This window comes from Ornithorhynchus anatinus, chromosome X1 (genome assembly GCF_004115215.2).
Source record: "Ornithorhynchus anatinus isolate Pmale09 chromosome X1, mOrnAna1.pri.v4, whole genome shotgun sequence".
Taxonomy (NCBI): Eukaryota; Metazoa; Chordata; class Mammalia; order Monotremata; family Ornithorhynchidae; genus Ornithorhynchus; species Ornithorhynchus anatinus.
In genome coordinates, this window is record NC_041749.1 from 19,367,667 (window position 1) to 19,394,846 (window position 27,180).

General features: G+C 47.1%; 1 protein-coding gene across 1 annotated transcript in view; it reads right to left on the reverse strand.

Annotated features, from left to right (window-relative positions):
• Positions 1-2,269: 2,269 nt before the first annotated feature.
• The window catches only part of FGF18 (fibroblast growth factor 18), a 51,863-nt gene continuing 26,952 nt past the window's right edge, over positions 2,270-27,180 (reverse strand). The window contains exons 4-5 of the mRNA XM_039910158.1: positions 17,652-17,758; positions 2,270-2,641 (exon numbers count right to left, since the gene is read on the reverse strand). Of these exons, the coding sequence (XP_039766092.1) occupies positions 2,375-2,641; positions 17,652-17,758 (374 nt within the window). The 3' untranslated portion in view covers positions 2,270-2,374. The remainder of the gene's footprint in view (positions 2,642-17,651; positions 17,759-27,180) is intronic.

The window sequence follows — 27,180 nt, forward strand, 5'->3', positions numbered from 1 at the left end:
AGTGATAGCAAACCGGTACATTCTGGTGCTCTCAGCCCACATTGGTCCCTTCCCCCAGGGAATGAGGAGCCCAGAAAGTGAGTCTGGCCCTCATCCCAAGGACTTAATAATAATAATGTTGGTATTTGTTAAGCGCTTACTAGGTGCCGAGCACTGTTCTAAGCACTGGAGGAGAAACAGGGTAATCAGGTTGTCCCACGTGGGGCTCACATACTTTTGATCCCCATTTTACAGATGAGGGAACTGAGGCACAGAGAAGTTAAGTGACATGCCCACAGTCACACAGCTGACAAGTGGCAGAGCCGGGAGTCGAACTCATGACCTCTGACTCCGAAGCCCAGGCTCTTTCCACTGAGCCATGCTGCTTCTCCACTTGCACTACAGGAAGGAAGAGCTTGGAGCCCTGGCTGAGAGCTGGGAAACCCTGTGGGCTCAGGGCTCACTCATTCAATCATCTTCCTACCAGAAGAGCTCCAGTTTGTTTTATAAATCATGTTTATATGATAAACTACAGACTGGCCATTTTGTAGGGGTGAGCTGAGGTGTGCCAGTCCAAGAGGAAGATCAGGGGAGAGGAGTGAAGCCATCCATTGTTAGGCAAATAACTTCCCAGTGGAATAATAACTGTAGTATTAGTTAAGTGCTTACTCTGTGCCAGGTACTGTACTAAACTCTGGGGGTGGATACAAGCAAATCACGTTGGACCCAGTCCCCAGCTCACATCGGGCTCATAGCCTCAATCCTCATTTTACAGATGAAGTAACTGAGGCATAGAGAAGTGAAGTCACTTTCCCAAAGTCACAGAGCAGACAAGTGGCAGAGCCAGGATTAGAACCTGCCACCTTTAGACTCCCACACTGCAACCTGGGAGTCTCAGGGCATCTCCAGAATGTAATGCCTCCAGTTTGGCTGCCCACCTTGCCTCAGAGTGGTCCATGTCTATACCGGGGAACTGGGCTGTAGTGCTGTGGCTGCAAGGTACAGTGTGGGTATAGCTTCCTGGGGAAGCTAAGAGACAATGGCAGCATTAACAGAAAGACAGTTCCTTCCTGATCCATAGAGACCACAGGACCAGGGTGATGAATGGGAAATCGATTTGATTCAGACACAAGGAAGCAAAGACATCACGGTGGGTGTTACCTAAGAAGGCTGGCACCTCTCCTCCCTCCCCATCTCCCACATCCTTCAGCACAGCATGTTCCCCAGCTTGGAGGATCTGGATTCTGGAAGGTCCCTAGAGAAACCTGAATGGGAGAGAGAAAGGAGGGGCTCTGACCATTCTTCTACCCCAACCTGAAAGGAAATGTTTCCTGAAGTCCCATCGTACTCTCTGATTCTAAGAGCTCAGGCTCAAGGCCAGGCTCCCCTGCTAATGGAAGGGATGAGGGGGGAAAGAGCAGAATTAGATACTAGACACTAATTCACCTTCCCCCTATAGGGGCACTCTAGGGATTTAGGGTCAGGGAAACAGGAGCCTACAGAACCCCAAAACTATCCTTCGCCACAGGGCCTAGACACTTCTTCCTCGTAAGGACCCACTTGAGCAGGCTGGAGCACCAATCAAACTACACACCACTCCTAATCCCCTCCAGGGGCTGGTAACCACACGGGGAGGGGGGGAGTTTTAAATAATTTGTTTTTTAATTGTTGAGGCAGTAATACTTGGTTCATGGAACTGCAATATACAGAGAGGTGAAATAAATAGCTTATATATATATAATATATAATATAGCTGGTTTTAAAATATTCCCTTATCATTGGTGTACTAGATCGGTTGAGTCACTTGAAGGTAATTAGCAGCATTCTCCAGAACTGAGAGCGTTGCAGGGTCACGGGCCGCGACGCCGTCTGTCGTCAGAAACGTAGAAGGAGGAGGTGAGTGCGCTGAGAACTCCCCGGAAACCCAGGGGTCTCGGGGTGTGCACCATCTTGTCAGGGGCCGGCTTGCAGCAGACAATAAATAGATCACTGCAAACCAGAGATTTTTGTTTTTTTCAGAACTTTGGAAAAGAACTTGGGTTTTCTTTGGTTTTTTTTTATTCTTTCTTTTTTTGTTTTTTTGTTTTGTTTTTTTTTTTTTTTTGCTTTCGCTTTAAAGTTTTCCTCTGGGGAATCTGCTGAAAGTTGTCTGTTTCATAAGAGCACCTGGGTGTCAGCAACACCAGTCTGTTTAAATTAGAGAAGTGTCTTTTTTTTTTCAAGTCAACAATAAATCCTGACTGCTTCCCCCAGCGTTTGGTTCAGTTTCTTTAAACACAATGTACAAAAATAGAGCTTCTTCCTTATTTTTAATGTAAAAATATTCCTCTGATGCAGTTCTTTGTGGTTTCTCGTTGGGACATAATTCCGGTCTCTGTGGTTTGAGTCTCCCTTCCTAACTGGGGTTGGTGGGTCGTATGCGTTTAGTCCTCTTGGTCACCGTGGTGTACTTGAAGGGTTTCTGCAGTTCCACCTGCCCCTTGGGGTACCTCTTCATGAAGTGTACGTCCTGCTGGTTCTCGCGGGTCTTGGGGCCCTTACGGGGCCGCCCTTTCTTAGTGAAGCCCACGTACCACCCAGAGTACTTGGCTGACATCAGGGCCGTGTAGTTGTTCTCCAGCACCTTTTCGATGAAGACACACTCTTTGCTGGTGCCGTCGGGCTGAAGGATTGAGGAGAGGAAGAGGGAGAAAGACTGAATGAGTAAAGAGTCTGTCCCCTGGCTGACACCGCAGCTGAAAGCACAAACTCTCTGCACAAGCCAAAGGCTGATGAACAACTCTACAGTGCTCTGCACACAGTAAGCGCTCAGTAAATGCAATTAAATGAACTCCCACTCACCTCCCGCCATCTTGTCCTGTTCCCTGCCCTCCCCTACCACCAAGTTTCCTCAGTTTGGCTCTGCTCATGCTCAGGGAACTAGGGTTCTATATGCAGGAACCAGAGGCTTCTCCTCCCAGCTACCACTTGTCTTCTCTCCCTAGCTCCCAGGGCTTCTCTCTCTCTTGCACATAGACAGGGACCTGGTACTGCTGAAGTCCCAAACCCACAAGTTGGGCCTGCCTTGCTCATCTTCCTCTCAGTCAACAGCTACTGATCTAGGACCTTGGTTTCAACCATCTAATCACTATCCCAATTGCCCCAAGCCCCACCAGCTGAGGGTTCCATTCTTTCGAGGCTTTCTTCCCAGATGGCTAGGCAATTAAATGGATCTCATCTTTGAGTCGATCCCAACTCTTCATGCAGAAATTTTGCTTCACTGTGACCCGTTAGGGTCTGTATCTTATTTGAATAACTGGAATCTTTACTAGGCACCAGTTCATTCATTCATTCAATAGTATTTATTGAGCGCTTGCTATGTGCAGAGCACTGTACTAAGCGCTTGGAATGAACAAGTCGGCAACAGATAGAGACAGTCCCTGCCGTTTAACGGGTTTACAGTCTAATCAGGGGAGACGGGCAGACGAGAACAATGGCAATAAATAGAGTCAAGGGGAAGAACATCTCGTAAAAACAATGGCAACTAAATAGAATCAAGGCGATGTACATTTCATTAACAAAATAAATAGGGTAATGAAAATATATACAGTTGAGCGGCGAGTACAGTGCTGAGGGGATGGGAAGGTAGAGGGGGAGGAGCAGAGGGAAATGGGGGGAAAAGAGGGTTAAGCTGCGGAGAGGTGAAGGGGGGGCGGTAGAGGGAGTAGAGGGAGAAGGGGAGCTCAGTCTGGGAAGGCCTCGGCTCGGGGGGTCGCGTAACTAGTGTTGGGGGTTGCCTTCGATCTCAAGGACTTAGCACGGCGCTTGGGCAGGGCAGGCAACCACAGCTACTAGAAAGTAGAAGGAGGCATGAAGCAGAGCCAAGATGATTCCTTCATTTTGTCCCCTGCTATCAGGCTGGGGATCCAAGAGCCTAAGGGGGTTCTGTATGTGAGTGAGAGGTAAGGAGGGGGAGAGATGAGCTAGCCTCATCCAGCCTCCAGAGGTGAGCCAGGTGCATCTCTCAACAATGGTAAACGCAGGAACCTGAACTCTGGGACTTATTGCCCCCCAACAGGCTCTTGAGTTGTCCAGGGCTTTTTGCTCTCCCCCGCCCAACTCAAGAACTTGATTAGAAGCTCCAATGCTCCCCACTGAGGAACAAGGGAGAGGACAGAGAAGAGTGCTTCTGCCTCTGAAAACTCCACCTCCTCATCACTCCAACCTAAAGTCACCCCCAACACAGGATGAAAAGCTAGTGCCCTGACCACAGAAGGTCACATGGTACCATCACTTCCCTCCCAAGAGTGTCACATGATTCTGGGCCTATGACTCTGGGTGGTGAGTTTGCTCATAATCTCCACATTGAAAAAAGTTAGAGGTCAGAGTGCAATGCTTTTTTTTTCCAAACTTACCAAGAATACACTCTTTCTTCATGTTTTAATTATTGGCCAAATTGAAAATCTCAAAATCTCCTGTTTTTTTGAGACAAACTAGAGTCCCAGTCTTATAAGTGGACAAAAAAAGCATATTGCTCTTTCAATTTCTCTTAATGCTACAAGAGCTCCCAGAATTTCTCCCCAAGTCTTCCACCTTCATTCATTCATTCATTCAATAGTATTTATTGAGCACTTACTATATCAGAGCACTGCACTAAGCGCTTGGAATGAACAAGTCGGCAACAGATAGAGACAGTCCCTGCCGTTTGACGGGCTTACAGTCTAATCGGGGGAGACAGACAGACAAGAACAATGGCAATAAATAGAGTCAAGATATCTAAAAGATATCTCTGAGTTGAAGCAAGTAGGTAAACTCACTACAGAAGAACATACTATCGATCAATCAATGGTATTTATTGAGCACATACTGTGTGCAGAACACTGTACTAAGCACTTTGGAGACTACAATGAAACAGAGTTGGTAGACATGTTCCCTGCCCACAGTGAGCTTACAGTCTAGAGGACAGCCTCTAGGGTGTTATAAAACACCCTCCTACAAGGAAACAGTTGAATGGAAATTGCCCAGTATGTGGCTTGTGGATGATAGTCATTCATTCAATAGTATTTATTGAGCACTTACTGAGTACAAAGCACTGTACTAAGCTCTTGGGACAGTCCAGTGCAACAACAGACACATTCCCTGCCCATATCGAGCTCACAGTCTAGAGGGTCTAGTCATCTGAGGGTCTTGGGTGGATGGACACCTGGTAAAAAGATATTAAAGGCAAAAATCAGGGAATGGAGCAGATGTCACCCTCACGTGAAGCTATACCTTTTGGACTGATTTTAGGGTCATCCATCTGAGGAAGAATTGTAGCTCGTTGTGGTCAGGGTATGTGTCTACCAACTCTGTTGTATTGGACACAGTGAGCACTCAAATACAATTGATTGATTATCTGATTCATTAAGCACTTACTATGTATCAACACTGTACTAAATGCTGGGGGTTTTATAACATAAGCAGACTGAGCACAGTCCCTGTGCCACATGGGGCTCACAGTCTAAATAGGAAGGAGAAGCAGATGAGGAAAGTGAGGCACAGAGAAGTTATCTTGTATCTACCCTAATGCTTAGTACAGTGCCTGATAGATACATAGTAAGCATTTAATAAATACCATAAGAATAACAGTGCTTGACACCTAATAAACTCTTTAGAAATACCATAATTATTATCTGTTTCTTGGCTGGGAAAGTCTAATGACTTGTCCAAGGCCATACTCAGGCAAGTGAGGGAACCGGGATTAAAGATACTCTGGCTTCCAGATGCTTTCCACTAGGCCCTACTGCTTTTCAATCCCTCCCTTCCTTATTCTTCCTTCATCCCTCCCAAAAACGTTGCACCAGGATTTATAGGAGAGTGATTCTGAGAGGAGGCAGGAGGGATAAGGCTACCAGGGAAGAGACTTTCAGAGAAAATCTAATTCTTATAGTAGAGGGACAGAGCCACAGGCAAGAGCAAAAGGTAGAAGGAGGCTGTGCCGGCTGGGTAGTGGGAGGGGAAGAAAAGGGGAAAATTCAGTGTCCTGGCTGGCTAGAGGGACAATCCCAATTGCCTCCAAAGTCCAATGCTGAGTAAATCACAAAGACCCTGGAGGAGTAGTTCAAAAACCCCTGCAGGGGACTGGAGGAGTCATCTTCTCTAAAGAAACAGGTGGTGCTGCAGGTTAGGAACTCTGAAAACAGTCATGGATGAAATGACAGTTTCCCTGACCCAACGAGCTCCATTCAAAACTTGAGACCAGCTCCATGGCTCAATGGTCAGTCAAGACTTTGACTTTTTTGTGCAAACATCTCCGCCACCAACACCTGTGCTCTGGGCACAGACTCCTCTAGAGCCCTTAAGAGTCCTTAGAGCCCAGCAGCCCTGATAGAGGGAACAGGAGTGAGAAGCAGAGCTGCTGTTGCTCCTCGTTTGATCCCACCTCCTCCCCACCCAGTAAAACCACCCAGGAGACTCAATAAAAATTACTGATTGACCGACTGAGACCTTCTCTCAGCTCAGGGATTGGCCAATCAATCTTGAGCTCTTACTGTGTACATAGCATTGTACTAATTTAAGGGCTTGGGTTAGTACAACAGAGTTGGTAGACGTGGTCCCTGCCCACAATGAGTTTACAATCTAGAGGATGAATTTACAGTCTTGTGGATCCCCCACTGACACTGAAATCAGATTTTCCTCGGTAGTCTACTACATCAGAGACGGATGTAAGCTCCTTGTGGGCAGGGAATGTGTCTGCTTATTGTGATATTGTACTCTCCCAAGCACTTAGTACAGTGCTCTGCACATGGTAAGTGCTCAGTAAATACAATTGAATCACCCACCAGTCCAGCTGGCAAAGAGGAAGTCCTCACCCCTGTGCTGGAAGCATGGGGAATTCTTTGCTTTTTGGTTCATATAGGCCCATCCCTGTACAGAAACTAAGGAGGCAGGTGTTCCAATGTGATCCTTTGGTAAGGTTTTGTTGCTTTCTTAAACCAAATCAACTCTGGACTTATCTGCTTACTCATTTGGACTTTCAGGAACCACCTCTCCCATACTTCTCAGTGAGGCATGGAGGGGAGAGAACAGACCTGGCTTTTGGAGCTGAAAGACTAAATTTAAGACAAATTGGTACCTATCTCCAAATGTTCCTGTCCCAGAGTGGGAAACAGAAGGGCACGGAATGGTAGCTGTGTCTTCATCTGATTGCTTGGAAACAGAAATGTCCACCTCCCTGCCTTGCAAAGATCCACCCCGCAGTGGCCAGGCTTTCTCCACTCCCCCATACTGCTGCAAAGCAACAGCCTATTGTGTCTGCAGAACATTTGGTGACTGTCCCCCCCCCGGTATTCCTGTCCCAGGAAACATCTTGAGCTGACACTAAGCAGTTCTAAAGTGCCAAAACACTGGCTTCTCCTTCCGTTACACTCCCAGGCCCTTTGGGGGCTGTCTGTTTCCACACCTCCCCCCCTTCACTCTCCATTTACAGCCCAAATTGGTCGCATTGTCCTGGTGCATTCTTGTTTTAAGTTCTCCAAAGGGCCAGGGATCAAAGAGCTCTTTGTTGTAACCGAGGGAGCTCCAAGGTACAGGCAGACGATGGGAACAGCCTGCTGCTACTGCTGCTGCTTGCGGTTCCTGGGGTCTCGGCCGGCTCCGGAGTCCAGAGCTCGGCAGGTGCACACACTGCTCACTCTCTTCCCCCACTCCCACCCCCCGACCAGCTGGAGCAGAAGCCACCTGAGCCACTCCATGGGAAAGGGATGGAAAAGCAGGTGCCCCCTCTAAGATTCTGGGGAACCCCACAATAAAAATAATGATAATGACAATAATAAGAATGTTTGTTAAACCCTATGTGCCAAGCACTGTATTAAACCCTGGAGTAGGTGCACGATAATCCAGTCAGACACAGTCTCTGCCCTGCATGGAGCTCACAGTCTAAGCAGGAGGTAGAACAATGCTTTCTTTCTCATCTTAAACATGAGGAAACTGAGGCAAAGAGATGTGACTTGCTTCCTATTCTCCCTCCCACTTTTAGTATCAGTTGGGACCCTATTACAATTGTATCTATTCCAGCACTTAGTACAGTTCTTGGCACATGGAAAGCACTTATTGAATACCATTATTATTATCATTCTCTCCTGCCTACTCTGGATCCCATCTGAGAAGCAGTCTCTGTAGTGTCCCTGCATTCTGGCCTCTTGACTACTCCAGTTCATGGGAAGTTGGGCTTGGCCAGTTGCCACAGTCAAGGCCCAGGTGAAAGCCCTTCTCTCAGGCTCCTTGGAAGGACTCTGACTTTAGTATCCATTTTCCCCAGAACCTCCTTGACGGCAGGAATTATATTTACTAACGTTATTGCTCTCTCCTAAGTTTGTAAGTGCTCTGCCCTCAGTAGGTGTTCAATCAATACTACTGATGACTGCATGCATTCTTCCTTGGAGGGGCCCACTGCAACTCAGTGCTCCTACTGCTGTGAGATTAGGTATCAGGGGAACACAAGTTCAAATATTGTTCAGAGCTCTGAACCAAACTCCCAAATTCCATCCCTGCATGTTAACTGTTCATCCAACTGCCCAGAGCATTTCCCAGTTTTCTGATCCTAGCCAGTCTCTGGAGTCCCCAGAGGGAAACATGAGGTCACAGAACACAGAATGAAGATGCCGACCTGGAAGTTCCCATAGCCTCCCCAGGGGAGAGCTGAGGATAGGGATGGAAAGCAGAAAGCCTCAATAGCCCACTGTGAATCCCACATATCAAGAAGCAGCATGGTCTAGTAGATAGAGCACTGGCTGGGAGTCAGAAAGACCTGGGTTCTAATCTGAGGTCTGCCACTGATGCTGTGAATCTTTGGTTAAGTCATTTCACTTCTCTGTAACTCAATTACCTCATTTGTAAAATGGGGATTAATACTCTGAGACCCATGTGGGACAGGGACTGTGTCCAACCTGATAAGCTTGCATCTGTCCTACCGCCTAGTTCAGTGACTGGCACATAGTAAGTGCTTAGCAAATACAATAAAAAAAGGAGACAAGGTCTTGCTCTACTCACCACAGGCTACATTTGAGAAAATAATGACAGAAGATTGGGAGTGTGTTTGGCTGGAAGCTTAAGGGCAAGGACAATGTTCTTTTTCTTCCTGGTTATGTTCCTCTGCACCCATCAGATGCTTCAAGAATGCTGCTGATGATAATGATGACGATATGAACGCTGGCTGGCCTGCTTTCTCTATGCAAGGAACTTGATTTAAAAATTTGCAATGCACCCAAGTTAGCAATTTGCTTCCAGGGCAGAGATACTTCCTAACTATGAAATAGTCTGACATAAAATATGAGCCCCAGGAAGCAGAGGGAGCAGTAGAAGTGGTCTTTGAAGGCCCACTCAGGTGCCATACACTGTATTGGGCACTTGAGAAGTATGGAATAAAGGAGAGACAGTTCTTTTCCCTCAATATATTTAAATCTAATGGGGGAGGCAAACTACAAAAAATATGACAGGAGTAGTCAAAATAAATAATTGAATGCACAATTGAATAGACATACGTTACAAGAATGCTGAAGATGGGCTTAAATAATAATGATAATAATAATAATTATGGTATTTGTGAAGTGTTTACTATGTGCCAAGCACTGTTCTAAGCACTGGGCAGATACAAAGTAATCAGGTTGTCCCACTTGGGGCTCACTGTCTTAATCCACATTTTACAGTTGAGGTAACTGAGGCACAGAGAAGTTAAGTGACTTGCCCAAGGTCACACAGCAGACAAGTGGCAGAGCCAGGATTAGAACCCACATCCTCTGACTCCCATTCCTGGGCTCTTTCTGTTCAGCCACGCTGCTTCTCAATAAGTTCTTTGGCAATATTAACCTGCCTCCCAACCCTCTCCTCAATCAGAGCTGAGAGCACACAGTAAGGACACTACACTAAAAGGAACTTGAGGGTCACCACAACTTCAGCCTCACAGCATTTATGTACATACCATAATTCATTTTAATGTCTGTCTTTCCTTCTAGACTGTAAGCTCCTTTTGGGCAAAGAACATTTCTGTCACTGGATTGTATTTGTAGTTTCCCAAATGCTTAATACAGTGTTCTGTGCATAATAAGCACTCAAACAAATACTATTGATTGACTGATTGACTGAACATCTCTGGAGGTTCCCAGCAGCGGCCCGCACTCTAGCATCCCAGGCGGGACCCTGGGAGGACTTACTACAGAACTAGAAGAGGCTTGCTGGTTCCAACCAAATATAGAGTGGAAGCCTGAACCTGCCTCAGCTAGATGAGCATTTACAGTGCTCTGAACATAAGCACTCAATAAATAGCATTGATTAACTGAAAAAAAATCCATAGACTTCTAGAGAGGTTGAACCTCTCCTGAGGTTGCTGGGACACCTAGTGTGACTAGTGGAATTACAGTGGGCTAGGCTGGTTATCAAAGGAAATTGTCATGGCAATACTTAGCCTGGTTGGATCTTCAGATGGAGCTGGCCACTGCTCTCCTGTTAAAGCCAGGACCTAGGCTAGAAGCTAACCTGGAGCGGTCTGGGGGACTGACTGGTCATAGGATCAGAAAGGCTGAACAGGCCTAGTGGAGCCAGACTGGGTGATTAGGAACTGAAAGCCCTAGATGGAGAGGAGGAATGCATCTTTCCTTGGCTAGAAGATGTGGGCTGGAACCCTTTAACCTAGCTGTCGTGTAATCCTATCAACTAGATTTTTGTGGAGCTATTTCTTTTTCGTTTTTTCAAAATGGTATTTGTTAAGTGTTTATTACGTGACAGGCATTATTAGGAGCTGGGCAGATATACGATAATCAGGTTGGGCATGTTCCACGTGGGGTTTACTGTCTTAATCTCCATTTCACAGATGAGGTAACTGAGAAACAGAGAATCAGTCAATCAAATCTTATTTATTGAGCGCAAGAGAAGTGAAGTGACTTGCCCAAGTGGCGGAACCAGGATTAGAACCCAGGTCCTTCTGACTCCCACGCCCGTGCTCTATCCACTAAAGTACACCGTTTCTTTGTCAGGGGAACATTTTCCCTGACAAAGAGTTTGTTAAAGAGTTTGTTAAAAGAGTTGTTCCTGATTTCCTCAACTCAACCCTCTCCTTCAGCCTACACATTCAAATCCATGAAACTCTGTCAGTTCTACCTTCACAGCATCTCTAGAATCTGTCCTTCCCTCTCCATCCAAACTGCTACAACACTGATCCAAGCAATCGTCACTTCCCACTTCGACTACTGCATCAGCTTCCTTACTGACTTCCCTGCCCTCTGCTTTTCCCCATTCCAGTTCATACTTCACTCTGCTGTCCCGATCATTTTTCTAAAAAACCAATCAATCCATGTTTCCCCATCCCTCATGAACCTCCAGTGGTTGCCATCTACCTCCACATTAAACAGAAACTCCTTAGCACTCAAATCACCTTGGCCCCTCTTATTTTACCTCACTGATTTCCTACTATAACCCAGCCCGCACATTCCACTCCTCTAACGTCAACGTATTCACTGTACCTCGATTTCTTCTAACCTGCCAACTCCTTGCCCACATCCTCCCTCAGGGCTCTAACTTCCTCCCCCTTTATATCTCATAGTATACCTCTCTCTTCACCTTCACATCTCCTCCAAGAGGTCTTCCTAGACTATTCCCTTTATTTCTCCATCTGCCCTCCCCTCTGAGTCGACTGAGATTATGAACTCAAATACTGTGATACTCATCCCAGCCCCACAGAACTTATGCAAATATTATTATACTCTATTTCCCCAATCCCTAATCAAATTTAAATGTCCTTCTCTCCTTGTAGACTGTAAGCTCTCTGTCGGCAGGGATCGCTTCTACCAACTTTGTTTTGTACTTTTCAAAGCACATAATACAGTGTTCTGCACATTAAGCTCTTAGTAAATACCATTCAATGACTGAATTGAATTGCTGTCAATTCTTTGGTTTACCATCATCATGACATGCTCTTTCCCTCATGTCCCAGATTAAGGGCACTTAATGTGAATCTGGACATTTGGTTTGAATAGTCCTACCTCGGAGGGAAGAGAAAGCAAGAGCCCCCAGTGCCAATGCCTTCCATTCCCCTCTAGGAGTGCCAGCTGCGCCAGGGGAGACGACAACAGTTATGTCTGTGATTCTGAAAAGTCGATGAAATCACCGTCAGGGAGACTAAGTCATCTCAGCCCAGCGGGCGGGACCCAAGTTGGCCAGGAAAATCTGTTTCTGAAGGGGAGCCTTCATCTCATCTGGTTTTATTGTTCAGGGACTTCCTGGCCAGCCTATGCTGGCTGCCTGGGTGTTCTCCACTCTGTAAAGTGAGTAAGAACGGAGCTGCTTATCCAAGACACAAAAGAAGAAAAATCATCAAATTCCAATTGCATCTCCAGGAATGGTGAAGATATTAAGGTGATTTCCTGGAGAGTGTGGATTTCAAGTCCTCGTGGTTTTTAAATAAAACCAGGAGCAAGGAGACAAAAATGAGGAATGCTAGTTGGTGTGAAATGACAGATTTTACCTTGTGAATTTATTAAAATAATTTCAAGGAAATCTGAGTGGAGATTGGACACGGACCATGAGCTTGCCTGGGAAGGGAGGGCCTCAAGGCCCGGGGCGATGGGAGGGTCGGGGGGGAGCCCAAAACCCAGGGTCTAGACTTGAACACCACTGGCAGAATGCCATCCACCCGACTGTCAGGAAGGGATGACCACCACCCAGGCGGGAGTGGAGAATTAGGTGCATTCTATACCCCTGACTCAGTGAGAAGTGGAAACGCTGCCATAAGAGGGGAGGGAGCCCCTGGCCTCAGTCTCCAGAGTTCTTGGGGCAGAACTGCAGCCAGCGGTAATTAAGGATTAGTTCAGATGCTGCCTCTCGGTCCCTTTGGAGCATGGAGCTCTCTGGGCCACTCCTAGGCTCCCCCTAAACCTGAAGGCAGGAGAGAGTTTGCTGCAGGGACAGAACCACCAGGGGAGGTCTGCAGGCTGGAAGCACAGATTGAGAAAGTGCATTCACAAGGATAGCCATGCCAAACTATGGTAAATGTGGTCTGAGTGGCACCCTGAGAAGGGGCGTGGAGCACCCTCAGGCCTCCTCCTGAGAGGGAGGAGGAGCATATTTGACATGAGAGGACACAGTTCTTGCCATAGCATCCCTCCCCAAGCACTCTCTTCACTGATGCTCAGCTAGGTGGCACCTAGTATTCTGAGTGGCAGGTGGGCCCAGCAGCACAGATGCAGCAGGAGAAGCCACTGGAAAAGGCACAGGACAGATGGATTTTTCAGAAGCTGGGGCATGCTCCTCACAACGCTTGTGCCAGGAACAGGTGGCATGAGAGAGCCCTAAGGGTGTTTGTCCTTCAAGGCTCTGACTTGCATCCCTTGCTCTTCTCCCTTTACACTCATTCTCCTGAGGAACTCATCCACTCGAATGGCTTCAGCTACCACCTCTATGCAGATGACTCCCACTCCTCTCAAGTTCCGAACTCTCCCCAGCTGTCCAATCCCGCCACTGCTCTTGCTTCCAGGACATCTTCACTAGTTGAATTTAAGAAGCTGGCCGGCCATCCAAATTCATTTCCTTCCAATACCCCCTCCTCCTCCCAATATCACCATCTCTGTTGACACCACCACCATCCAATCTTCTACTAGAGACTGCCAATTTTTCTTCGACAACTCACAGATCTGCCTTCCTCTCCACCCAAACAGACACTACTTGTTTCAAGCACCCATCATATGTTTGGATTATTGTATTGGCCTCCCCGCTGGTCTCCCTGCTTTCAGTCTCTCCCCTCTTGTCTTTACTCCACACCATTACCTGGATCATCTTCCTGAAACATCATTCAGCACACATTTTCCCTGTCCTCTAAACCCTCCATAGGTTGCTCATCTCTCACTCCTTCCAGAAGCAGCGTGGCCTATTGGATACAGCACGGGCCAGGGAGTCAGAAGGACCTGAGTTCTAATCCCAGCTCCACTACTTGCCTGCTGCATGACCTTGGGCAAGTCACTTCACTTCTCTGTGCCTCAGTCACCTCAACTGTAAAACAGGGATTCAGGCTGTGAACTGCATGTGAACCCCTGTTTAGACTGTGAGCCCATCACTGGGCAGGGATTGTCTCTCTATGATGTTGAATCGTACCTTCCAAGCGCTTGGTACAGTGCTCTACACATACTAAGCGCTCAATACTATTGAATGAATGAATGAATGTGGGACAGGGACTGTGCTCAACCTGATTTGCTTGTACCCACCCCAGTGCTTAGTATAGAGCCTGGCACATAGTAAGGGCTTAACAAATACCAGTTAGTATTATTTTTATTATTCCACTATCATTGACTTAAATGTTCTCTATGAGCCCTCTACACAATATTGCCTCTGCTCACCCGCTACTCCCCTGCTTGCACTTTTCACTCATCCCTAGGGGACTTCTAGATGTATCCCACTCTCATCTCGCCCACTTCTGAATCCCCAGCTCCCATCGTCTCTACAGCCTGGGGTTTCTTCCCCCGGCCAAACTTCCAGACCTGAAACCTCCCCACCTTCAGAGCTCCCTTAAAAGCTCCACTTCCTCCAACAAGCTTCTATAATTAATCATCAGCACCTTAAATCTCATCAACCGTTCAGCCAGCTATTGCCCTTATGAATTGTTTGTATGTACTGAGTGCTTACTGTGTGCTGAGCACTGCACTGGGCTCTTGGGGGAGAACACAGTAGAGTTGACAGATAGGTTCCCTGCCCTCAAGGCACTCACAGTCTAGAGGAGGAGACAGACATGAAAATAAATTCCTGATATGGGAATGGAAAAGTACAAGTCACCTTGGTATGTACATTTTTTGAAAAAGTCAATTTTTTCTGATTCCATTCCTTTCCATTATTTCTATGTCCATTTCCACCGAGTAGAGGGGAAATTTGTGAGCAGAGAATGTGTTTGAGCATCTGGTGTTCTTTCCAAGTCCTTAGTACTTGCACTCTGTAGCTTCTCAATAAATACCTCACTCCTCCACCTCTTATAAATACCCTTACTCCTCCTGCCCCTTAGGAGGGGATGGGGGGGAATCAGAATTCAAAGGTTGGAGGGCAAGGAGGGTAGGGAGATCAGGGAAGGAGGGAATCTGAAAAAGGAAGGAGGAAAAGCTTCAATGCTTCATCGCCTTCCCCCAGAGCCAGCTGTAAACGCACCAATATTAATGAACGAGAGCGGGCAGGAATTTTGGAAACAGGAGACTTCACAGTCTTGAGGACGGCTCCTGTGGAAGGTTTGAATCATAGGAATCGGCCTGAAAGCAGCCCGGCCAGATGGGGGCGGGGGGAGAGGCTGCTCTTTTGACCTCGGAGATTGGTCGCTTTGGGCAGGAACCTGACAAGGACCAAGGAGGTGGAGAGAGCAGGCGGGCTGGGATCTGCAAAGGCAAGTGTCCCTGGCCGCCCTGGGAGAGCAGAGAAACAACCTGCTCTGATTTGTCCCGCTCTTTGTAAGTCATTATGGGAAACAAAAAGCACTAAATTCAAAGCAGGTTTTCAACTGGGAAGAGTCCCAAAATGCCGAGTGGGAAGGAGAACAAAGCCGGATGGCATATGCTGGGGGTGTGAGGGATTCCACAGCGAAAGGCAATAGAAAATGAGCTGGGAAGAAGTCATTTCTGCCCCAGGGTCCTCCCTTGCCAAGAGACCATGGTTGCCTGCTGCTGGAATATCTCTCTGGATTTGTTGACTGAGCCAACAGGGGAGTTGGCCAGTGCCTGGTGCACACTGCAGTTTGAGCACTAACATGCTTGGTGCAAAACACTACAGTGCTCCCTCCCACAAGCCTGGCCACAGGCACAGCTGAAACCAATGACTAATTAAAAACACACTTCTGAACATCAAGACGGCATACTATTATTTTTTTCTCTCTCTCAAGAAGCTGTTGATATGGACAGTGTGTCTGGAGCTTATTTCTTCCAGAGACTGTTAGAGATGAATTCTCCCCCTGCCCAGGAAAGGGTTCTTGATTGTGTTCACCACAACCTGACATGCTGTTACAGACTTGTGGGGGCAGGTGGAAGGGGTCAGAGAGGGAGTGGGGGTGTCCATGAAGGCAGCTCTGAAGTCTGCAGGAGAGGGAGAGCTGAAACAGATGAAACAGACTTTTCTGTGTCTATTACAAGAAGAATGGTGTAGTAGTAATAATAATGCTCCTTATTAAGCATTACTTTGTGCTACATACTGTACTAAGTGCTGGGGTAGAAACAAGACAATCAAGTCAGACACAGTCCCGGTCCCATATGGGGCTCACAGTCAAAGTGAAAGGGAGAACAGGTATTCATTCATTCAACTGTATTTACTGAGCGTTTACTGTGTGCAGAGTACTTCACTGGTCGAGTACAGTACAACAATAAACAGATACATTCCCCATTTTACAGAAGAGGAAACAGAGCCACAGAAAAGTTAAGCGCCTTGCCCAAAGTCACACAGCAGACAAGTGGCAGAGTGGGGATTAGAAAGCAGGTCCTTGGGCTGGGGTCGCATCCTCTTTCTTTGTTGAACTCTCCCAAGGGCTTGATAGAACATGCCTTAATGGAAAGAGCCCGGGGTTGGGAGTCAGAGGACGTGGGTTCTCATCCCAGCTCCACCATTTGTCTCCTGCATGACCTTGGGCAAGCTACTTAACTTCTCTCAGCTCCCTCATCTGTAAAATGGGAATTCAGACTGTGAGCCCCACAAGAGACAACCTGATTACCTTGCAACTACCCCAGAGCTTAGAACAGTTTTTGGCACATAGTGCTTAACAAATACCATTATTATTATTATAGAGTTTTTGCACACCCGAGTTGCTCAATAAACAATAATAAATAATAAATAATGACTAAGAGGAGCACCACTGATCAAGTGACACATTTCCCTGATTTGAGGTATGACCTTCATCTTGCTGAGAATAACTCCCTGCCATTAACCATTCCAGAGTATGGCACCTGCTGTCTGTCCAGACTCGGTCGGCCCATCTTGCTCTGCTCCAGGATAACAAGCCCGGAGTTGGGAAATTCTTGGCTATTGTGCGTGGGGAAGTGATTTAATTCTGAATAGTCTACTGTGTAATCATGGAGATGCTGGAATGGCCAATAACTCAGAGAAGTGGTGTAAGTTACAAAAACAAGTGAATTCATAAAAAACATAACTCCATCATGGGCACATTGGCTGTAATTTGTTACATGCTCCTATTGTGCAGGGATCCAAAGTAATAGAATCCTTTGGTAATGCTAGAACCATGAGGCCAGGCCTCAACAAGACATTCAGAGTCCAATATTAGCTTTGCTACAATATATTCTATCACCGTTATTAAAACAAGCAGTACACACACTAGTGAGTTCCTCCATTTCTAACCACAAAGGTGAAAGAGAGTTAGGTCATACACTGTTGCATTCAACTGTTTGGAAAATGGATACTCCTTTTATCAACCTACACAACTGTAAAACCGAAACCTGCGCTTACCCCAAACAGCAATAATAAAATCCCGGTGGCTCGTTGAAGTGCTTGGTTTTATGGTTCTTTGAGGTTGGTGAGAAGTGGGGAAGGAAGGACAGTGATAAAGGGACATACGGCTTTAAGAATTCCACATTCCACCCGTCCTGCTTTTCATTTGGGGCTGACAGGCAGAGCTCTGAACACATCATTACAGCTTCACAGGCACTCCTAAAGGTAGCGCTCATATTACAAATGAATTAATAGGAAACACTTACCTTCCCCACGAGCTTGCCTTTCCTGTTCATGCAAAGGTAAAAGTCTGTCTCTTTGCCTTTGATCCGGACTTGACTGCCAAATGTGTCTGTTTCCACTAGAAGCTGGGCTTGGAAAGGGAGAAGAGAAAAGGCATTGTTACCAAACGGCAGCTCAACATATCAGAAGATGAGCCTGGCCCTTCTCTCCTGGGCCCCGGCCCTTCCCCCCAATCCCTCCACGCTCAAGACCCCGTGGGCCAGACTTTCCAGCATCTTCCCATTTGGCCTTTTGACTTGGGAGATCATCTCTCTCCCCCCTCCCTCCCTTTCCCTCTCTCGCCCCCCATCCACCCACCCCCCTTCGTTTCCTCTATCCCCCCTCCCTTTCTCTTCCTCTATCCCCCCTTCCTCCCCTTCTCTACCTCTCTCTTCCTCTCCCCTCTCCCCCTCCCGTTGCCCTTCTCCTCCCTCTTTCTCTCCCCGTCTCTCCCCACCCCAACCCCCCTTTCCCCTGTGTGGGAGCTGCAGTTAGCAGCGGAGAAAACTGAAGCAGAGGACTTGGGGAAGCTAGAGGAAGGAGGCTGAATCCCCTCTCCCCTTCTGCCAGAGTGCACATAACCCTTTCCCCATCCCCTCCAACTCCAGTCTAAACAACTAAAATCAGTGGCTAAATCAGAGACAGATTGAAAAAACTTGGCCCTTTCAGTCCGTTCCCTCCAACCCTAGCCCCCAGCAGGTGGGTAATGGCCCCAGGCGAGTGATTATGGAAAGTAGAGGAGAGGAAAAAGAGGCAATGACGACTGGAGGAGACTGTGACAGGGCTGTGGACCCCCCTGGGGGGGTCGTCCTGCAGTTCTCTCTGCTCTGAATCAGATCCCTTGAGGCTGACAACTAAAACACCTCAGAGCAGCTCCGTCCCTCCAACCCGGTCACTACTGAGCAAATCCCTCCGGACATCCCACCTCCTCCAGAAGACCTTCCCCAATTAATTTCCTTCTCTCCAGGTCACAACCTCTCAACCGCCATCTCAGCACTTAGGCACTCAAGAGTCGCTTCAGTTACCATGGCTCTTGTGCACATATCAATTTGCGTACTAGATTAGGTAAACATTTATTCACCTATCCATTTTTCCATTCTTTTTCCTCCTATTTGTAAATAATTGTGTCATCTCCCAACAGTTAGATTGCAAGTCTCTTACCTGCAGGGATATTGGCCTTTAACTCTACGATAATCTCCCAGGTACACTGTGCTTCGGTCTTGTCTATCTTTCCACTGCCCCCTTTCCTACTTCCTCCCTCTGGCCTGGTACTCCCTCCCTCTCCATATCCACCAGACCACCACTCTCCCACCTTCAAAGCATTATTAAAGTCACATCTCCTCCAAGAGGCCTTCCCCGATCGATCGAGTTCTCTTTTCCCTGACTCCCTTTCCCTGCTGTGTTGTCTCTGCATTTGATTCTGTACCCTTTGAGCACTTAGTATTTATCCTACCCTCAGCCTCACATATCTGTAATTCATTTATTTATATTATTGTCTGCCTCCCCGGCTAGACAATAAACTCACTGTTGGTAGGGAATGTGCCTACCATCTCTGTCGTACTGTGCTCTCCCAACTGCTTAGTATAGTGCTCTGTACACAGTAAGCACTCAATAAATACCACTGATAGTACAGTGTTCTGCACACAGTAGGTGCTCAATAAATAGCACTGGTTTGATTGATTATTGAAAAGGAGGATATTTGTCTGGATGTAGCGACAGAGTAGCTGGGGAGGTCAGTGTTTTCAGCCACCCTGTGGCTTCTCACACCACAGCTCCTCCCTGACAGGGCCCAGTGCCCCCATTCCAATTTACAATAGTAGGGGGTGGCACTCTGGAGGAGACTGGAGTCTTTGAGGATCCCATTCTGAGGTGGTCAGGAAACATTCAAGACATTAGTCATCATTAGTAGTACTATTATATTAAATGCTTACTATGTATCAAGTGTTGGGATAAATGCAAATTAATATTGGACACAGTCCCTGTCCCACATGGGGCTCACAGTTTAAGTAAGGGGAGAATAGATATTTAATTTCCTTTTTACAGATGAGAAACTGAGGCACAGAGAACCTAAGTGACTTGCCCAAGGTCACACAGCAGGTAATTGGCAGAGGCTGAATTAGAACCCAGATCCGTGGATTCCCAGGCCTGTGTTCTTTCCACTTGGTCACTCTGCTTCTCAGAGATTAGCTTTAACTGGAGATTGAAAAGCTGAAGTTTCTAGAGAAGCATTTAGAGAAGCAGTGTGGCTCAGTGGAAAGAGCAGGGGCTTAGGAGTCAGAGGTCATGGGTTCTAATCCCGGCTCCTCCACCTGTCAGCTGTGTGACTTTGGACAAGTCACTTAACTTCTCGGTGCCTCAGTTACCTCATCTGTAAAATGGGACAACCATGGGACAGCCAACGTGGGACAACCTGATTACCCTGTATCTACCCCAGCGCTTAGAACAGTGCTCGGCACATAATAAGCGCTTAATAAATACCAACATTATTATTATTATTATTTATAGCCCATGGCCATGTCCCTACGCCTGTTTCCTATCTCCTCCTTCTTCCCTTTCCCCATTTCCTTTGCAAAGATAAATCCCATTTTAATAATAAGCAACTTGCTTCTTTGTAACACAAATCACTAATTCACATTCCTCTGTGTTGTTTCCTTGGATCCAGAGCAAACAGACCATTTTGCCTCTAAAATACAACATGTATGAATAATATCCCTTCTGATTTTAATAAAAAAAAAACACCTTAAGAGATGCCAGTACCCTGCTGGGAAAATTAAAACCATCTGGAGCTAGTGATTTCCAATAATTAATCTAGCCCCCCTTTGACACCATTACTAATTAAAATGATATCCCTCCTTCACAATGGAAGAATTTACATAAAACGTAAAGATCATATAAGGTCTCAGTAATTCCCAAAGCAAGAAAAGCTCTCACTCTGCTACACTCTTCCTCCTGGGGTTAGGCCCAGCCCCAAGACCCCAGTGAAAACCAACGTCACATTAATGGACACAGAGAAATCGCCAGCTCCCAAGGGGACCCAGGCCTCTGATTCTCTGCCTCTCCCCCCAAGCACCGAACTCAAAGCACCTTGCCACTCTCTTATTCTGAACAGGCCCGTCCATACCCCCAACCAACTCAGCATACCTCCTCTCCTTCCAACTCCCCCAACACAGCTTCCCACCTCCCCAGGCAAGTTTCAGGTCAGTCCTAATCTGTTTTGTCTTTTACTTGCATTTACTTCAGACGCAACATCCTTAGGGGCTTTGCCCAGAAACCTTCAAGAACCCAGGCCCACCACCAGCCTCAGCTCCCGATGCTTCATGGGATAGCTCTCCCTCCAGTCTCCAGCCACACCCCAGTCTCGAGCTAGAGCTCCAGTTAGCATTTGATGTTGGGTTTCCCAAAGGTGACAGAGTCAGGGTCACTCCATCCCAACAGGACCTACTGGAAAGAGTGCAGAACTAGGAGTCAGGAGATCTGGATTCTAATCCTAACTCTGCCTTTCTCCTGCTGGGCAACTTTGGGCCACTCGCATCGGTCTCTTGGCCTCAGTTTCCTCATCAATAAATGAGAATTGAATGTCTCTCTCTCCCTTAGCACAGTGCCTGGTAAACAGTAAATTCTTAGCAAATACCACAATTATTATTACTAAAGTAGGACTGTTCCTTACAGGTCAAGGGAAGCAGCATGGTCTAGTGGAAGAGGTTCAGGCCTGGGAATCAGAAGAGCTCCGGCTCCGCCACTTGCCTCCTGGATGACCTTGGGTAAGTCCCTTAACTTCCCTGCGCCTGTTTCCTCAACAGCAAAATGGGCATTCAGTACCTATTCTCGTTCTTACTTAGACTGTGAGCCCCATGTGGGATGGGAATTGTGCCCAACCTGTTTAATTTGTATCTATTACAGCGCTTAAAACAGTGCTTGACCCATAGAAAGCACTTAACAAATACCATTTTTTTAAAAAGGTGGTTTTCCGAGCACAGCTCGCTTAAGGGACCAGGCATATCCCTAAGCAAGCAATTGGCTTTGGGCAGACAGCACCGCAGCTGACTCAGCTATTATTGTTTAAATTCCTTAACAGCTACATAGTCAGACACGCTTTCCTAAAGAGAAGATGAAAAAATAAAATAAAAAAACATTTCTTTCCAGGGTAAAAATCTCTCGCTGCTGCCCACTTTCACCTCATTGGCCCATTTACCCCGACTCTCCCTGGAAGACAAAGAAATTTCTCTAACGTCGAGGAGGAGAGGATTTTGTGTTTAAGTGCAGAAAAGTCGTCATCCAGCTAAGAAAACACAGAGCCAGGAGAGTGGACGAAAGTGGCAGAACCTATGCCAAGTTACCTTTCAAATGTCTCCCCCGAGCCAGAGGGTGGGAACTGAAATGGTGAGAGGGGGAAGGGGAGTTTGTCTAAAATAGCAAATGGAGTGTGGAGGCACCAGCAGAAAGGGCCCAGTCTGGAATCTGGCTTAATTGGGTGAGGGACGGAAAGCACGTGAGCTCTGTGGGGAAGGGAAGGTGGAGGGCGGACAGGGTTCTTGTAAACACACTGTCCGTCCTGATCTGGCGGCCAGTCCTGAGAGCACAGGTGCGAGGGCCTTAGCCAGCCCTGCTTCCTGAAGAGGCGTCTGGCCCAGAGCTGCTAGAGTTTGGCCGGCAGATCAACGGAAGATGGTTTCTCTAAATCCGGGTGTCTGATCGACCCAGTGAGGATGAGGTGTCTGGGACATGTCCACGGCTTCGGTGGTCAATCTGTTCCCAGTTCGGTCGATCGAGGCAGCGAGCGCTGGGGACCCATCTGCCCTCTCGACAAAATGCTCCACTTATGGCAGTGTCTCCATGGCTCCAGGAAAGAGGGGCGGATGTGATTAGCAGGGGAACCATCTGTAGCATCAATTGAGAAAATTCAGGAAGGAAATTGTCTTGCCTAAATGATACTGATTAGCTGGGGGGAATAGCCCACTTGCCCAAGATCCTGATTCTTCTCCCTAGAGGCGAGGGAGGAGGCAGCCTGTGGATCCAGGTCGCATCTGTTCCCCAAATCAGGAACCCGCTCTCCCTTTATCCCAGTGCAAACCCCAGCCCCCGCACTCACACCCCTCCACCCTGAGGATATTTAAAAACCAGTCAAACACAGGCTGCCAGGGAAGGTTGAATCCTATTACACGACCACAACATGCGATGGAATGACCTTGACTCCACTTCATGTTTATGACATAATGAAGAGGGAATCGGGCCAAAATGATGTCAGGTCTTTGGGGAGTACTAACGGCCGTGGGCTCAGAACAAGAGCAAATCTACCAAGCCCAGGCTGAGGTCGTTTTTGAAATTCTGCACGTTTTCTGAGCTTCACCATCCCAGATGGGAAGCCTAGAGCTTTCCCCCTCTAGAATGTAAACTCCTTGTGGGCAGAGAACGTGACTACCAACTCAGTTTACATCGTAACTTCCCAAGAGTTTAGTGCTCTGTCCACAGTAAGTGCTCAATAAATATGATTGACTAATTCATTGATTAAAGAGCTCTCCTCCTCCAGCCCAACATTCAGAGTTTATCAGCACTAGAGGAAACATTTCCCAGGGGCAGGGTGCCATAGCAATTACCCTAGTCCCTCTAGACTGTAAGTTTGTTGTGGGCAGGGAATGTTTCAGTTCATCATTGTATTGTATTCTCTCAAGTGCTTGGTACAGTGCTCTGCAAACACTATTAAGTGTAAATAAGTGCTCAATAAACACTATTGAATGAATGACTGAACTACCTGAGCCACTGCTCTTCAAGGAGGGCAGGCTGAGTGAATCAATGCCAAGCACTATAGTAAGCACTTGAGAGAATACAATAGAATTGGTATACACGATCCCTTCCCTGGAGAAGCTTGAAATCTAGAGAGTGAATGGGAAACAGGGGAATTAAGAACGTGTCTCTGTATTTCACAAGTTGTCCATGCTTCTGGCACGGACTGTGGGGGAGAAGGGTTCATTCATTCATTTATTCATTCAATCGTATTTATTGAGCGCTCTCTGTGTGCAGAGCACTGTACTAAGTGCTTGGAAAGTACAATTTGGCAACAGATAGAGAAAATCTCTACCCAACAGCGGGCTCACAATCTAGAAGGGGGAGACAGACAACAAAACAAAACAAGTAGACAGGCAACAAAACAAGGATTCAGGTGGCCCTCTCTATTGAACAAAGATGTGGTGCAGAAAACTGCAAGGCATTTGCTTCAGGGGAGAACCTTGGCCTGTGGCTGGGGAGCAATAAGTCTCAGTCTCTAAGAGATGGAGCTATGAACGGAATGAGGAAATTGTGACTTTTCCTTTTGCGGGCCGCGGTTCTCAATGAGCCAGTTGTTGTTCTGTGCCACTCCTTGTGCCCAGTAAAAAGTAGAAAGGAGTGGCAGAAGTCTGGTGTTGCTATTTCCCCAAGAAGGGCTCAGACCCACCTTGCCCCTTGTGTTTCAGTTAGATTGACTCCCCAGAAGATGACAAAACCAAAATCCTGACCCTGGGTTAAACTGCCCAGGAGTCCAGAAAAATCGGTCCCCTGCATGACTTGGGCTACTACGTGAGTAAAAGACTCCAGTTTTCTCTGAGGCTACCCCTCTTTCCATGAGATGTAATGGAGCTTTACTAAAGCTTTTCCCTCAAAAAATCCTTTCAGCAATTGCATGGCTACAGTGTGCCTTGGGCTCTGAGCTACAAAGAGCCTGACATTCTTCTCCTTTAGCCACAACACCTACTGATTTTCATTTTTATTTTGGGGCACATTCCTTGTCTTTTATGCTACTTCTGTGTTTTATTGCTTCAATCAGTGGCATTTATTGAAGTACTTTCTGTGTGCAGAGCACTGTACTAAGCCCTTGGGAGAGTATAAAATAACAGTGTTGGTAGACACATACTCTGCCCACAACAAGTTTACAGTCTAGAGGGGTGGGTCCCCCTCCCCCGACCGTATCTAATTCCCACCTCTGTATACTTTCCCAGCACTTAATACAGTGCTCTGCACACAATCAGTGCTTAATTTATATTATTAGTGCTAGCCATCTGTGTGTGTTACATCCCAGAGCAGCTGAATATGGGTGCGCAGAAGAGTTGCTCCATGACGCGGAAGCTTATGTCCAGAGAAAGAAATTGAGTCACCTATGTATCGGTGATCAAGGCTGGTACAGACCTCACAGATTTCTTGTGGCTGGTGAGAGACCTCTCAGGCTAGATACTCGCAGGCTTGGGAATGGCCTCCCAGGCAAGCTGCGAGGGAGATATATGGCTCCTCCCTGGGACCAGCTCCATGAGCTTAAGAAACTCCCAGTCCTCACCTCACAATCGTGCTGTTCTCATCATCATCATCATCATCAATGGTATTTATTGAGCACTTCCTGTGCGCAGAGGATTGTACTAAGTGATTGGGAGAGTACAATATAACAGATTTGGTAGATAGGTTCCCTGCCTACAATGAGCTTACAGTCCTTTTCTTGCAAGGAACATGTCTACCAACTCTGTTATGTTGTCGTAGTGTACTCTTCCAAGCACTTCGTACAGTGGTCTGCACACGGGAAGTGCTCAGTAAATATGATTGATTGATTCTCTCCCTTCCTCTCCTGCAGAACTGGGCGAGTTACCACTCCCCACAGACAGCCAGCAACCCATCTCGGGCTTCCTGAGTTTCAGCCATTTCCCAGGCAGACCTTGGAGAGCAGCCTTCTTCATTAGAGAGCAAACTGACCCCTGGGTCCCCCCAACCCCCTCATCCATTAAGTGCTATTAATGCATCTTGCATTAGTGCTGCCAGGCGAGAAGCCTCCACTTCCAGTGCCAAGAGGTTAATTAGCAGCTGTGCTGCAACCTCACCTGATTTTTTTTTCTGATTGAGAGGTCACATCACCTGGTAAGATTTGGGAGTTGGGGAAGAAGAGGAGGAGAGATGGGGTTAGGTGTGAGATTCCACCATCAGTAGTGTGGGAGTGACATCACCCTTCTCTGTCCTACCGTCTTCTCTTTCCTCCATTCCTTGCTTAATCGTCCTGACCTTGGGTGTGGGCTCAACCACAGTGAAGGTTTGGGCTCTAAGCTTGGAGCTATGCAGCTTCCAGTAACAAACATAAGCTACTGGAAACTGTCACAGGATGGCTCAGCTGTTGGTAGAGTCATTTCCTTCTTGGACTAGGTTTCCCAGAGTCCCTGGATTGCCCAACCTCCTGCCAACAAGGCAGGACTGCTCTTCGAGATGGCCAGGAAAGGGGATCAGCAAGACTAGAGATCAGGTTTTGATAGTCTGGTACCCCGCTCAACAAATAAACTTGGGGGGAGGTTAGAACAGCTATTTTTGAAACTCACATTTGAAAAGAAAGACACCGGAGACAAAGCCAGCAGCAAGACATGGTGAGCAGAGTTTAAATTAAGTGCTTCTCTCACAATTATCATTCTTTCCACCACCTCCACCCCATCCTGCTCCTCTCCATTCTTGGATGACATGGTAGTCAGAGGGCCTGGGCCCAGAGTGGATACCCCGAGGGAAAAAGCCTATGTGGGAAGGAGCAATGCCCAGAGGAATACTATAGTTACCTATCCAGTTTCTACCTGAATGAACACACCTATGCCCTGGGCAAGCCGGTAAGAACTTGGAAGACCTCACACATTACTTCAGGAAAAGTAATCACTTGAGCCAAGATTTCCCACAATTTCCCTGACCACACATTAGGATGCCTATGTTTCACCCACCACCCCCTCCTCCCTGTTCTTTTCTCGGTCTCTGTGAGGAGACCGGAATCTGTTTCAAACTGGAAGAATTTCTTGCTCATCCTTCACCACACACATTAACTCTCAGTTCTAGGGGGCAAAGCTGGTCAGGCCCTCCCACATTGTCTGGCTCCTCATCCCGAGCTACTCACTGTGGAACTAAGAGATGTCCTGGAGAAACCCAAAATGGGCTAGAGTCAGTTCTGGCTTCTCCCCACCTTCAAAGCCATCTTAAAATCACACCTCCTCCAATTGGCCTTCACTAAGCCATCATTTCCCCTACTTGCCTTCTGTATCACCTATGCACTTGGATCTCCTCTACCCTTTAAACACTTGATAGTCACTCCACTCTCAGCCCCACAGCACTTATGTACATCTCCTTACACTGCATTTCTCCTATCTGTAATTTATTTTAATGTATGTCTCCTCCTCTCCTCCTTGTGAGAGGGGATCGCATCCACCAACTCTATTGTATTATACTTTCCCTAGCACTTACTACATTGTTCAGCACACAGTAAGTGTTCAGTAAATAACACTGATGACAGTCCCTGGCTTCTGACATCCCAGCTTTTCCCAAGGGCAACGAACTAGCTTCATGGTGTTGGCACAGACCCAATACACCTGTGATGCACCTCTGTTTCAAGGAAGATGTGGGCTTTACAGAATGGAAAAATTAAGTATTTAATTGGTAGGGGTCTGCCATTTTATATCTGTTAGGGGGACTCAGCCCTCTTTTCAATGATTTCCCCTCCCAGAGGGGAAAAGGTCACTCAATGTACATGCCTGAGAG